Source organism: Myripristis murdjan, chromosome 3 (assembly GCF_902150065.1).
Source record: "Myripristis murdjan chromosome 3, fMyrMur1.1, whole genome shotgun sequence".
Classification (NCBI taxonomy): domain Eukaryota; kingdom Metazoa; phylum Chordata; class Actinopteri; order Holocentriformes; family Holocentridae; genus Myripristis; species Myripristis murdjan.
The window spans coordinates 39,785,774-39,799,223 of NC_043982.1; the positions used below are offsets into that span (position 1 = coordinate 39,785,774).

The following is a 13,450-nucleotide window of genomic DNA, read 5'->3' on the forward strand; positions in this document are numbered from 1 at the left end:
ACTCCATTCACATTACAGAGAAAGGGAAGATGAGCACCGAGTGCATATCCTTTTCTGTCAGTCAGCCTCTTCATGTCTGTGTGCAGGCCTCCTCTACCCCCAGTGAGGGAGTTTTCTCCAGTGTGGGGATATACAGTCAGCCCAGAGAGGTCGGGCTTCCTTCCAGAGAAGGCTAATAGTTGATTTTCCATCAGAAGAAGTGCTGACTTTGCACATTGTCATTGTTTAACTTTGTTGGGTTGTTATGTGTTTTTCCATTATTCAGGCATTTCAAGTTTGCAAACATTTGACGATGACAAATTTTAAGCATGTTTTCTTTGTTACTGTTTTTCTTTTTTACCCAAAATAGAAAAAAATACCTTCCTGGCACCAAATAAACTGTTTGAACTTGCCTAAATTTGCAAAGAACATTATTATTATTATTATTATTATTGTCCCCCAAAACAGCAAAAATCAGAACCAGAATTTAATGAAAAACAGATATCAGTTGTCAGAGTTGGAATCAGTAAAATCCAATCCATCCAAACCTAACCCATATTGTCATATATCTCACTGTAAAGATCACAAGCAAGCATCCAACCTGTGTGCACATACTGCCCCAGTTTTCAGTCCGCATTAAGCTTAGGCCTAAAGGTTGAGAGAAGTCAAGATAGGCGGAAAGAAAAGGGTCAAATGGAGGAGAGAGGCAAGACAAATGTTAAGGTTGCAGCACAGCTCACCCTCAGCCTCTGCTCTGGAATGTAGGAAGTCATCTGCTCTGTAATTACCCCTGGGCCTGCCTCTAATCTTCTTTCATTGGCTAAGGGAGAGCCACAGACCTTCATCCCAGCCAATAGCCACCTCCCTCTTACTCCTTCAGCAGAGTAGAATCCGTGCCAGTCACTGGAAAAGCTCGGAGGCCGGGTTGAAGGGAAGAGAGAATAGTTGTGGTAGTGACTGAAAAGGACGATAAGTTCCAGCAGCCCCCCACCCCCACCCACCCCTCTTCACCACCCTCCCCCTTTCGGAAACGTAAGAAAGCCTCGCTACTCAGGGTGCTTGTCCTACAGGGCGAAAAATCAGGATGGCACATTCTCTGTGTCCAACCATGCGTTAAATTCCTAAAAGCAGTGTGTGCTCATGTATGTGTGTGTGCGAGTACATTTGTTGGAGAGAGAAAGCGTGAGAAAGAGGGATGTATCTGAGATAAGTGTGTTCACAAAGTGGCGGCCTACTGTTCCACTGTAATTTTCATAGGCTGTAGACATGTTGTGAGGTAAAATCTGTATTAGCCTTCTCTTTCGCTTTTTAATTTTGTTTTGTTCTGTTTTTCTTCATTAAATTTCTCTGCTTTGATTTTTACATCAGATGCTGTCCGTATGTGATTCCTCGCTTCTAATATCTGGACATTGTTGGCCTCCATCTAGGCTAGTGATAACCCTGCTCATCCAGACTGCTCCAGAAATCCTAACAAACTATCACTGTTATCACCTTAGGTATCACAAGTGATAACCAAGGTGATAACATAACAAGTGAGCTGTTGTCCTTGGTTGTAGGGGTTCAGCCATTTAGGAGCATGCGTGGGAGACAGTGTTAAACTGTTGCTGCATTTTCATGATTCGTTAAGGGAAGACAATGTTTTGTTTTGTTTTTTTTTTAAACTGGATATTTTACATTTTATAAATTATTGAAAACGGAGACAAGAAAGATGTAAGCAGACTACTTCCCCATAAATGTGGAAATAGTGTGGAACAAAATTTTTCTCAGGACTTTGGGAAAAAACTTGAACTCTGTAAGTAACAGTTCAGATGTTACCGTAATTGTCCAATTTCTGTTTTTAGGAGTTTGCTGCACTGACGAAGGAGGTGAACGCATGTCGGGAGCAGCTACTGGAGAAGGAGGAGGAGATTGCTGAGCTGAAGGCTGAGAGGAACAACACACGGGTTAGTAGAACACATGCACACACGTACCCACACACACACACACACACACCTCTCAGTAGTGGAAACTCTATGTCAAAGCACAAGTATATTTGTTTACAGACAGGACACAATCTCCACTGTTCCCACTGATGAGTTTCTGGTCTGCCTTTTCTTCCTGAATCCTACTGTTATATAAAGGTCCTTTGTTTTGTTTGTTTTGGTGTAGATGGTTGTCATGGAATCTCTTACAAATAATTTTCTATCCTATAATTCAAATTACTGTCACAAGTCACAGACTCTACAGTTGCAGAATTATCTGAATATTTCTGGCAGTGACAGTGAATTGTGTTACAGTGAGTCAACGTAAAGAAGAAACTGTTAACAGTATCATGTCAGTATTAGTCAGTATTAAATGTTTAGTCTGTCTTACTGTATTTTGCATTTTTTTCTTTTAATTAAAGGCAGAATGAGCAGGATTTTCCAGAAAAACGATGTATAGATTCATACAAAAATACTTAATCATCACTGATGACCGACTAGAAGTGTGTGTTGTTGTGTGTATCTGCAGAAACCCTGACTTCTGCCTTGATTTCTTGTTTTGCTGAGCTCAGGACTATTCTAGGTGTCGGCCTTTGGGCAGTGGGTGTGTAGCTCCCAGCCGATAACAGCGCGCAGTGCCAGACCGATTGCACGACATCTTATATGAAAATCGCAGACGTGAACAGTGGGGAAAAAAGGAAATCTAGCAAGGCGTAACACTGAGCGCACTAACCATAACCCTAGGACGGCAACGAAATGTTTTACATTTTTGGCATCTGTTTCAGTCTGTTGCCATCCTAGGAAACAAAAACTTGCTACAGACAGTCAGCTTAGCAAGGGAATAGGGGCCAACTTTGAATGTTTTGTTTACAAACCACAACTACAAATCCCACTTATTCTGCCTTTAATTTATTGATTTAACCTTTAATTAACAGATTAGTTCATCACAAGGATACAATTACACACATTATAAAATAAGAATAAAACAAAATAATAAAAGCAGTGAGGTAACTTAAAACAAGCAAAAGCTATGTCCAGCTGAGACCCAACAGAGTTGGCTATTGAAAAATATTTGTCTCCCATTGGTATCAGGAGAAATGATGGTAAAGGGAGAGCAGAAAAGGTGGAGGTAAAACAAAACAATTAAAAAAAAAAAAGAGCAAGACAAAGAGCTACCTTTTGCTCATCTCTTCACTGTCTTGATGGATTCTTGCTGAGCTAATCCAGGTTGACATTGTTATAGTTAATATTTATATGTCTTATTGCTGGGGTTAGCTGTGTGCCCTTGAGGGTTACTAATATAAAACAACAGATCTCCAGCATCACTTGTCTTTCTACAGCCTGGTAAAAGCTGTAATACTATTGTAGAAAAGCAATAATTGTATCAAGTTTTGTATTGCTTGAGATTGGTTTGAATGGCATCATGCATATTTATGTCAGTGTCCTATAGCACCGGTTCCTAGACAACATGGATCATGTTGCATGCTTGTGCACGTTTGCTTGCTTTCCTCTTGTCACACATCTTTGAATCTGACATTGGTGTGTATGAGGTTTATAACTGTGTCTGTTGTGTGTCCAGCTCCTTTTGGAGCACTTGGAGTGCCTGGTGTCTCGACACGAGCGCAGTCTGAGGATGACCGTGGTGAAGAGACAAGCCCAGTCACCAGCAGGCGTCTCCAGTGAGGTCGAGGTTCTCAAAGCCCTCAAGTCCCTTTTTGAACACCACAAAGCCCTTGATGAGAAGGTACATGTGTGTCTGTATGGAAGATGGTTGAATCAAGTGAAATCGCGTTTGTGTAAATGAACATCTGCATTACACGAAGGTCAGATTAGATGATTTTAACAATTTCAGAACTGGCAGTTCACAAAAACTTCCAACTGAGCAGCTCTGTGTTCTCCATCATGAGACAGAGATCAAAAAGTAAAGTTGACCTGGACACAATGAAAGCAAATATTAGGAAATGTTAATACAGGTAACACTGAATGATTTAGTTAGAAGTTAGAAGAGCTACATAACATTGAGAAAAATCTTTAGGTTATTGCAATAAAATATGTGGCATTAGATAAGATAATATGTACCTTTATTGATCCCCTGTAGGGGAAATTCAAGTGACCCAACAGCACAGTGGAGTGTAATTAAAATCAAATTCCCTAATTTATATATATGAAAAAGTAAGTAAAAGATAAAAGATAAACTAAGATATAAAAAGTAAAATACTGCACTGCAGTGTGCAATATCTGTTCATATTTACATGGTGTGCAGTGTCTGTGTGTATACACATGATGCTTTATCTAAAAATATGCATACAGTACATATTTATATACACTATCTGTATACACGTGTTTGACCACCACAATATCTGTGGTGGTGAAAGTTTTTAACTGTTATGGCCACATTTCCTCTGATTAAAATATCAGGGAAAAAAACTCCTAGTTGGCTTATTGAGGCACATTTGGCATGTGGCATGTTTGTGTTTATTTGTGTTTTTCTTCTGTTCTAGGTAAGGGAGAGACTTCGTGTGGCCTTGGAAAGATGTAGCGCGCTGGAAGAACAGCTCACCATCTCACATAAAGAAGTAAGCAGACATCCCCGTGCCCACACACATGCACACACAGACACTCGTTTGCTGAAATCTGACTACAAATGTGACAACAGTATAACAAACAGCCAATCACATGCCACATGGACAGATCCAGACCAGACAGTTTAGAATAAGATGAAATTGATCCCCAAGGTGGAATGAGATCCTTGCAGCAGCAAAAGTAATTCACCAGGGAATATCACATTTAGTATATGCACACAACTGGAATGTAGAAAGAAGAGAATAGTAGAAAATAATTAAATGCACAATAAAAGTTTTTGACTCTAACTAGGTCTGTTTCTGCATTATATATGCTGCTGACATTTTCAGTTTTAGTAGCCTCATCTATAAAAATGCAAATAGAAAGGCATTCCTGACATTTGCGTTCTTCTGTGAAGAAAGCCTGTTATAATGAATAACACAATTACAAAACACAGCAGCGAAAAGTAACACCACCACTTAACATTGCTAGAGAGAAATGCTGGAAGAAGTGAAGTGAGCAGACTTTCCACTGGTACAATATTGTATCAACACTTATCTCTCACACTTATCGCTCTATACATACAGTACAGGCCAAAAGTTTGGACACACCTTCTCATTCAATGCGTTTTCTTTATTTTCATGACTATTTACATTGTAGATTCTCACTGATTGAATCAAAACTATAAATGAACACATGTGGAGTTATGTCCTTAACAAAAAAAAGTGAAATAACTGAAAACATGTTTTATATTCCAGTTTCTTCAAAATAGCCACCCTTTGCTCTGATTACTGCTTTGCACACTCTTGGCATTCTCTCGATGAGCTTCAAGAGGTAGTCACCTGAAATGGTTTTCACTTCACAGCTGTGCCTTATCCGGGTTAATTAGTGGAATTTCTTGCTTTATCAATGGGGTTGGGACCATCAGTTGTGTTGTGCAGAAGTCAGGTTACTACACAGCCGACAGCCCTATTGGACAACTGTTAAAATTCATATTATGGCAAGAACCAATCAGCTAATTAAAGAAAAACGAGTGGCCATCATTACTTTAAGAAATGAAGGTCAGTCAGTCTGGAAAATTGCAAAAACTTTAAATGTGTCCCCAAGTGGAGTCTCAAAAAACCATCAAGCGCTACAACGAAACTGGCACACATGAGGACCGACCCAGGAAAGGAAGACCAAGAGTCACCTCTGCTTCTGAGGACAAGTTCATCTGAGTCACCAGCCTCAGAAATCGCAAGTTAACAGCAGCTCAGATCAGAGACCAGATAAATGCCACACAGAGTTCTAGCAGCAGACCCATCTCTAGAACAACTGTTAAGAGGAGACTGCGCCAATCAGGCCTTCATGGTCAAATAGCTGCTAGGAAACCACTGCTAAGGAGAGGCAACAAGCAGAAGAGATTTGTTTGGGCCAAGAAACACAAGGAATGGACATTAGACCAGTGGAAATCTGTGCTTTGGTCTGATGAGTCCAAATTTGAGATCTTTGGTTCCAACCGCCGTGTCTTTGTGAGATGCAGAAAAGGTGAACGGATGGATTCCACATGCCTGGTTCCCACTGTGAAGCATGGAGGAGGAGGTGTGATGGTGTGGGGGTGTTTTGCTGGTGACACTGTTGGGGATTTATTCAAAATTGAAGGCACACTGAACCAGCATGGCTACCACAGCATCCTGCAGCGACATGCCATCCCATCCGGTTTGCGTTTAGTTGGACCATCATTTATTTTTCAACAGGACAATGACCCCAAACACACCTCCAGGCTGTGTAAGGGCTATTTGACCAAGAAGGAGAGTGATGGAGTGCTGCGGCAGATGACCTGGCCTCCACAGTCACCTGACCTGAACCCAATCGAGATGGTTTGGGGTGAGCTGGACCGCCAAGTGAAGGCAAAGGGGCCAACAAGTGCTAAACACCTCTGGGAACTCCTTCAAGACTGTTGGAAAACCATTTCAGGTGACTACCTCTTGAAGCTTATCAAGAGAATGCCAAGAGTGTGCAAAGCAGTAATCAGAGCAAAGGGTGGCTATTTCGAAGAAACTCGAATATAAAACATGTTTTCAGTTATTTCACCTTTTTTTGTTAAGTACATAACTCCACATGTGTTCATTCATAGTTTTGATTCCTTCAGTGAGAATCTACAATGTAAATAGTCATGAAAATAAAGAAAACGCATTGAATGAGAAGGTGTGTCCAAACTTTTGGCCTGTACTGTATATGTAGACATATCTAATCATGAAGCTGGTCTCAAATTTTTCAGGGCTGCAGTGATGGATTATGGGTGCAGCCGCCTTACACTGAAACAATTGTCAGAACATTATAAACAGCAAAGCTAATTCATTACCTTGTTCAATAATCAGCTAGATGCCTGCTATTTATAAGAAGCCCTATTTCACTGACAGAGAGCGTACTTCCTGAGAATGCATTTATATCACTGATAAAATGAATTATCATGGAAAGCAAAGTGATTCTCCTGCTCTTTCAAACGCATCACCCTGCCAACAGCCCGCACTATATGGCAATTTGATCGCAACATTCAGTTGACTACAGCATTTTTGTCCATTTTGGTATCCTGTAGTAATGATTACTCTTTTTCCAGACAGCTGATTGGTCAGAGGGTAGCCGGATCAGGTTAACTTTGGCATTGGTTACCATGGCAACCCAGTTCGCTTTAAAGTGAACCTCGTTTGTGACAAACCAGGTTGAAGCTAGAAGTTAGCTTACTAAACTGCTAATCATGCTTCATGACACAGGCATCTAGTCAATATTGATGGATTTCTCTATGCTTCACTCAGCCCCCTGTTGTTTGTGAATGAGCCTGCAGTTCATGCTGCATTCATGTGATGCGGAAATATTTGCTGGAACGTCTCAAAGCCACAGCTTGGAAGTGTTCATCCATTCAGTTTCATTCGAAGCTGTGACAGTGTAACTGAATTTTCTAATTCAGTTTTTCTTAAAACAGTGGGGCAGTGTGGCTCAGGAGGCAGAGCAGTCGTCTGCCAATTGGAGGGTTCCTGGTTCGATCCCCGGCCCCTCTACACAGCTTGTCAAAGAGTCCTTGAGCAATAACCTAAACCCATAACTGATCCTTGATGGGCAGCTCAGCACTTGTATCGTAGCCTCTGCCATCAGTGTGTGTGAATGTCTGTGTGAATGGGAGAATGTGAGGCAAAACATTGTAAAGCGACTAGAAAAGTGCTATAGAAATGCAATCCATTCACCATTTAGTGAGTGATGAAAGTAGTTTAAGTTTTGCAGCAAAACCTAACATTGTAATCTCAACCACAAGTACAAAATAAGTTTTCCATCTTTGCATTTTGTAATATCCTTACAGTCTTTCACACTTTGTTTAATTAAAGAGGCTCTGTCACTACTTGGATGCTTTATATAATAAGGGCTGATTGTCCCTATCCTCCTCTGGGTCACATTGCCATTGCTGAAAGCATATATACTGATGGGGAACATGAAAAGTGCTATGTTGTGACACTACAGATAAAAAATCTAATTATAGTGCATTGTCTGTCACACCAAAATGTGCAACTGGTCAAAGTTGTTTTAAGTCAGTTGGATCATTTTAAATCATTTAGCTGAGCAATGTTGATTAGTACAAAAAGTTAAATTTCCGGGTAGGGATGCACAGTACCTGACTTTTTGCTGACATCTGATATGCCGATATTGTCTTTCTTTTGGCTGATACCAGTACTGATATAAGCACATTTTTGTTCAGTGTAATTGCAAGTAACATCTAGTCTCTCGTATAGAATCCTCTGGTGGAATTAACATTTTAATATGCCTACTCTTATCGTGATGGCCCACTGGCAGATATTAGAGATAAAATACAATGCTTTTTAAAATTTACTAGAGAAAAAAAGTGGTTATGTGAAACGCCATATTTACTTCTTTTTAGGGATGAACAATACTGAATTTTTTGCTGATATTCAATATGTCAGTATTCATTTTGAAGCCTTTATTTGGCAATACTGATGATGTGCTGATATTATTGTGCATCCATATTAGCAGAAGTCCCAAAGACGGTCAAAAGAAGGTCATCTAGTAAATAAACATCAAACAATGTAAATTTTTATGTAGGATTTAATGGTGTGATGACCAGTTGTATTATGCAACATGGCACCCGATTGTATCATACTGGATCAAAGCAAATAAGAGCTCAGTCATATCGAATAACTGACCTGCCCAAAGTTGTCTTTGCTATATTTACTTGTAAACTACATAGATTCATACTGAATGGGTCTAACATGAAGAGGTTTGCTTCTCTATTGTACACACACATGCACACATGGATTCAAAGGGAGGATGTGTCCCAAGTCTACTGTGCAATGAATGGGATTAAGATTGACAAAAGGCCCAGAGGATCTTGGGAAAGTGGCCTAGATTTCCTCTTTGCTTCATGGTACAGCCCTTTTATTCCTGGCAGTCGGCCTGGGAACGCACACACACAAAATCAAACACCACTTGCCACCGCCATGCTAGTTTTATGAGTAACTACTTCCTTAGGCAAGACAGCTTTTTGACATTTTGTTTTCCTGCCTTTTGGCCATTTGGCATGGAGAGCTGCTCTGTGCAGTGCAGAATTTGTAACCAGGATAGCTGGAGTTTGAATACGAGGCCCTCAGCACGGAGTGGTTTGAGCTGCTGTCTATCCTTCCATCTTTCTCTGTCGTGCACGCACACACACGCACACACACACACACACACACACACACACACACCCAGAGTACCCTAAGAAACTTGAAAAAAAGAAAATGATAAATGTTCAAAAGCATGATTGTCTGATTGTTTTAACTATCTACTTACTTGGATTGCTACAGAATGACTGCACAAGGAGTCAACAAGTTGTTTGTTGTCATTTTTGCAGCTAGCTTACCTCAGGGAGCAAAACTGCCAGAAAAAAGGGCTGACAGATGGAACCAACGAGCTCAACCACAACTCTGACAACACACCAAGCACTAATGGCAAGGTGAGGTTATTCAGCAGAATGTGTGAAGTGGTGTTTATATGAGGGCAAAGAGAGAGGATAAGACTGCTTTTGCCTGTGTGTGTGTGACAAATATCCAGCCAGACCACCCAGCAAGCCTTTGCACAGAAGTCATCAACTTCCTTGGCTCCTATTGTCCTTGTTGGCCTGTTTTTATTCCAATTCTCCATCCTCACATCTCTCCCTGGCTTCATCTTGCTGCTCCGAGGGTTAGATGCCGCTGTGTGGGCACATGTCAGGCTGATGTATTGTCACATGCACATGATGCAGACTGCACAGTCTGCTTTTAAAACTGGACTTGCCTCTAATTAGGTTTTCGTTTTCCCTCAGTGCTTTATACTTTAGTCTTTCTGACATGTGCTCTTCTCATTGCGTTCTCTTCTTTCATAACATGTTGAAAGAAGGTCAGTCCTGTTAGATTAGGGATTTTTATTCTTAATGAATGTTAATGTCATGCTGCATTTCTGCAACATTAAAGTGTAACATCCTACACTTGCTGTGCACTTTGATTGTCTTGTGAAAACTGGCTAATGGAGTCATGTTAATGTCACCTTCAGCGGTCATCAGATGGCTCGCTGAGTCAGGAGGAGGAATTGGGGTCTGGGCCGGGGAAGGTGGGTGAGCTGCAGGACATGGTGGAGCGCCAGACAGCTGACCTGGGCCAGATGAAGGAGCGCATGGCTGCTATGGTATCACGGATAAGTGAGCTAGAGGAAGACCTGGACACGGCCCGAAAAGATCTCATCAAGTCTGAAGACATGAACACACGACTACAGAGAGACCTGAGAGAGGTAGGGAGGCTACTTGTAACATACGACCTCGTCAGGTCTTAACTGCCGAGATACATTTTAAAGATGTTTGCAAATCCAGTTACACCCATGTTTACAGATGAAAAGTTGGAAGCAGTTATAGTAAGTGTGCGCATAAATCGTATGTATACTGCCCCCAGCAGTTCTGGAAGAATATGTTATGGCCCGCTGAATGCTAAATCTAAATAAATACTACATCTAAATAAATACGTCCAGTACCTACAGTACCTATGCTGCCATAGAAAAATGGGTACCGTCGTATTTTTGGACTATTGGCGGCAACTTTGTAACAAAGTATTCTCGTGACATCCCTAGTCCAATTATCACTCCTAACTCTCAAAATGCTTGTGATGATGTGTATGAACAATATATGACATTGTTATCAACAATAACGTCATATTTCCTTTAGTGAAATATTTGTGCTCATCCTCCCTGCTCAACCCTGCTCTTTGTTAAACTTTTCCAGTATGCTGTAGTTTTCTTTGTGAAAGACATTTGAAAATATTGCCTACAGTAATTGATTTGGCTCCTTCTTGCACACAGTTTAAATCATGCATGTGTTCCACATCTTAATTTCCTTAAAGATACTGAAAACAGCTTAACTTGATAAACTATGTTGATGAGATTACTCAACAAAGAACATGTGATCCAGAAGGAAATTGTGTAGTTTTGAACATCCCTAGATTTAAGATGTGATAGTCAGAGTTAGGAGAGGCCTAATCTAACCTGTGATGGCAGGTTAGAGTAGGCCGTTGAAGGTTGGACCTCACAAAGGCTGAGGACATTCAAAGCGTTTGTTTGTGTGTGTGTGTGTGTGTGTGTGTGTGTGTGTGTGTGTGTGTGTGTGTGTGTGTGTGTGTGTGTGTGTGTGTGTGTGTGTGTGTGTGTGTGTGTGTAGTCAATGGCTCAGAAGGAAGACATGGAAGAGAGGATCACCACCCTGGAGAAGCGTTACCTGGCAGCTCAGCGGGAGGCCACCTCCGTCCACGACCTCAATGACAAGCTGGAGAATGAAGTGGCTAACAAGGAGTCCCTTTTCAGACAAGTAGGCCCCATACTCCTTCACACAACTTTAAACCCTACATATCCATGGATATGCATTCAGAGACACACTATTACTTGTCAGCTGCCGAGTCTAATGTGGAAAAAGGCATGTGTGGATCTTGGTATGCACATCTCTGGGGATTGTATGCCAGCAGGAATCGCCCACAGGCTCCTTGGCAGTGTTCAGACCCCCCACTAATGAATTCCCACTGTATTCACACATTGACCAGCGCAGCAGGCAATGAATGGGAAGCCTCAGAGACATTGTCGTGTTTCTTTACATGTGCTCACTGAGACGGAGATCTCTCTCCTCTTGTGGGTTTTCTCTTTCTTTTATCATTGTGAGTGCGCTCTTCCTCTCTTCCTACCCACCCCATCCCTACCCACCCCCTTTCCCTGTCTCTTTATGTCTTTCTCTCTCTGACCTACAGTTTTAAGCCCTGACAACCACTTCCCCTTGTGGAACTGAAAGCCAAGTCCCAGGCCAGGATGTAGCACTGACAACTTCCTATCATCCTTACTCATGACTGTTTGTTTGTTTATTGCAGACTGAGGACAGAAACCGGCAGCTTCAGGAGAAGCTGGAGCTGGCTGAGCAGAAGCTGCAGCAGACTATCCGCAAAGCAGAGACGCTGCCAGAGGTGGAAGCAGAGCTAGCACAAAGGGTAGCAGCCCTCACAAAGGTACTAGTACCTGTACCTGTCCACTACTGCAGGCACATCTCCTGACACACAAGCCTTTAAAGGATAATTCCAGTTATTTTCAACCTAAGTCTTAGTTTTGTAGGTTTTGCCATGCCAGGTGATGGTGGTCAAACTTGCATCACACGCTTCATTGTAAAACTTAACTTACCTCCAGTTTGCTGGGAGCTCTGCCTTTCAATACACACTCTTGCTAAAATAGCCTCCAGCATCTAAGTCCAAAAAGCAATTGAAACACATTCTTTCAACATAAGAACACACACACAGTAGTGCAACCTACCTACCTTTCATTTCTGATTATCTGTTACCTGAAACTTAATTACATTGCAGTTTTTATTTTAACTGGCATGAACTAGTTGTCGAGTAGACCACTGATGCTGCATTTACATATAAACTGTATGTAATGAAGTGATAATTACAAGTAGCATAAGTTGGATTTTTTTGTGGGCCAGTAATTGCAGCTAAAGTGTGTTAATACGGCCTGTAAACATAGAAAGGAACCCACTGATGTAGACCAAGGTATTTTGGCACACAAATACAATCAAATGTACATGCAAAAGCTGAGAACTGTCTGCTGTAGTTCATTTATGGCTGTTATGATTTTGAATAACCTGTAAAACACATGAAAAAAAAATCAAGCTGAAGTAATGAAATCCTGTTCTTCTACTTCTTCTGACATTATTTGAATGCAGCAGAACAGCAGACAGGAAGATGTGTTAGTGACACTAAAAATACCAAATTGTCTATTATATCTTCAATCTAATATTTTTTTCTGTCATAGTGATTTAAAGACATTATGAAATGGGAGTGTGACTGTTACTTTGCTGAAAGGATGTGTTTCATGACAGAATTTTAGATGCACTCAGTTGTTGTGATGGAAGAAATTAGGCAAGTTGGGACCAAGCAAAAAGGATTTTACAAAAAATATTTCACTCAAAATGTTTCACTTCAGTTTCATTCCATTTGCCTCAGTAGAAGTCAGGGTATACAATGTGCTTTCAGTTGATTTTTAAGATGATTTGTTTGGTTCGCCTATGTATTCTGACAAATGTCACCTTTCTTGTAATTTCCTAATGGCATAAAAACTTCTTGGAGTGACAATTACTGGTCAGTGACCAGCTTATGAAAATCCTGAGCCTGCTCTTTCCCTTCATAAATTTAGTAGGAATAAGTTATGTTAATGCTGGAAAAATGCATTACCACTTACTCATAAAAATGTACTGTACTCGCACACATACTTTTGTAAGGTAATTTCCTTTACATTGCAACAGCCAGCAGTTTCCGTAGGGAGCCACTGAGGAAGCCATTGTTTAGGTTCCTCCAAATATCCACAGGCACCTATTTTTAGACTTTTGGCTTCAGTGTTCATCCATTTATAGCTTGACTGTTGGTCTGAGC

The 13,450-nt window shown here is 41.0% G+C and overlaps 1 protein-coding gene across 9 annotated transcripts in view; it reads left to right on the top strand.

Annotated features, from left to right (window-relative positions):
• Nucleotides 1-13,450, top strand: part of ppfia1 (PTPRF interacting protein alpha 1) — a 56,200-nt gene that overhangs the window by 18,128 nt on the left and 24,622 nt on the right. For all 9 annotated transcript variants that reach the window (XM_030077688.1, XM_030077699.1, XM_030077678.1 and 6 more), the window contains exons 3-9: nucleotides 1,821-1,922; nucleotides 3,520-3,684; nucleotides 4,442-4,516; nucleotides 9,379-9,480; nucleotides 10,056-10,289; nucleotides 11,206-11,352; nucleotides 11,900-12,034. In XM_030077688.1, coding sequence (XP_029933548.1) covers nucleotides 1,821-1,922; nucleotides 3,520-3,684; nucleotides 4,442-4,516; nucleotides 9,379-9,480; nucleotides 10,056-10,289; nucleotides 11,206-11,352; nucleotides 11,900-12,034 — 960 coding nt within the window. The remainder of the gene's footprint in view (nucleotides 1-1,820; nucleotides 1,923-3,519; nucleotides 3,685-4,441; nucleotides 4,517-9,378; nucleotides 9,481-10,055; nucleotides 10,290-11,205; nucleotides 11,353-11,899; nucleotides 12,035-13,450) is intronic.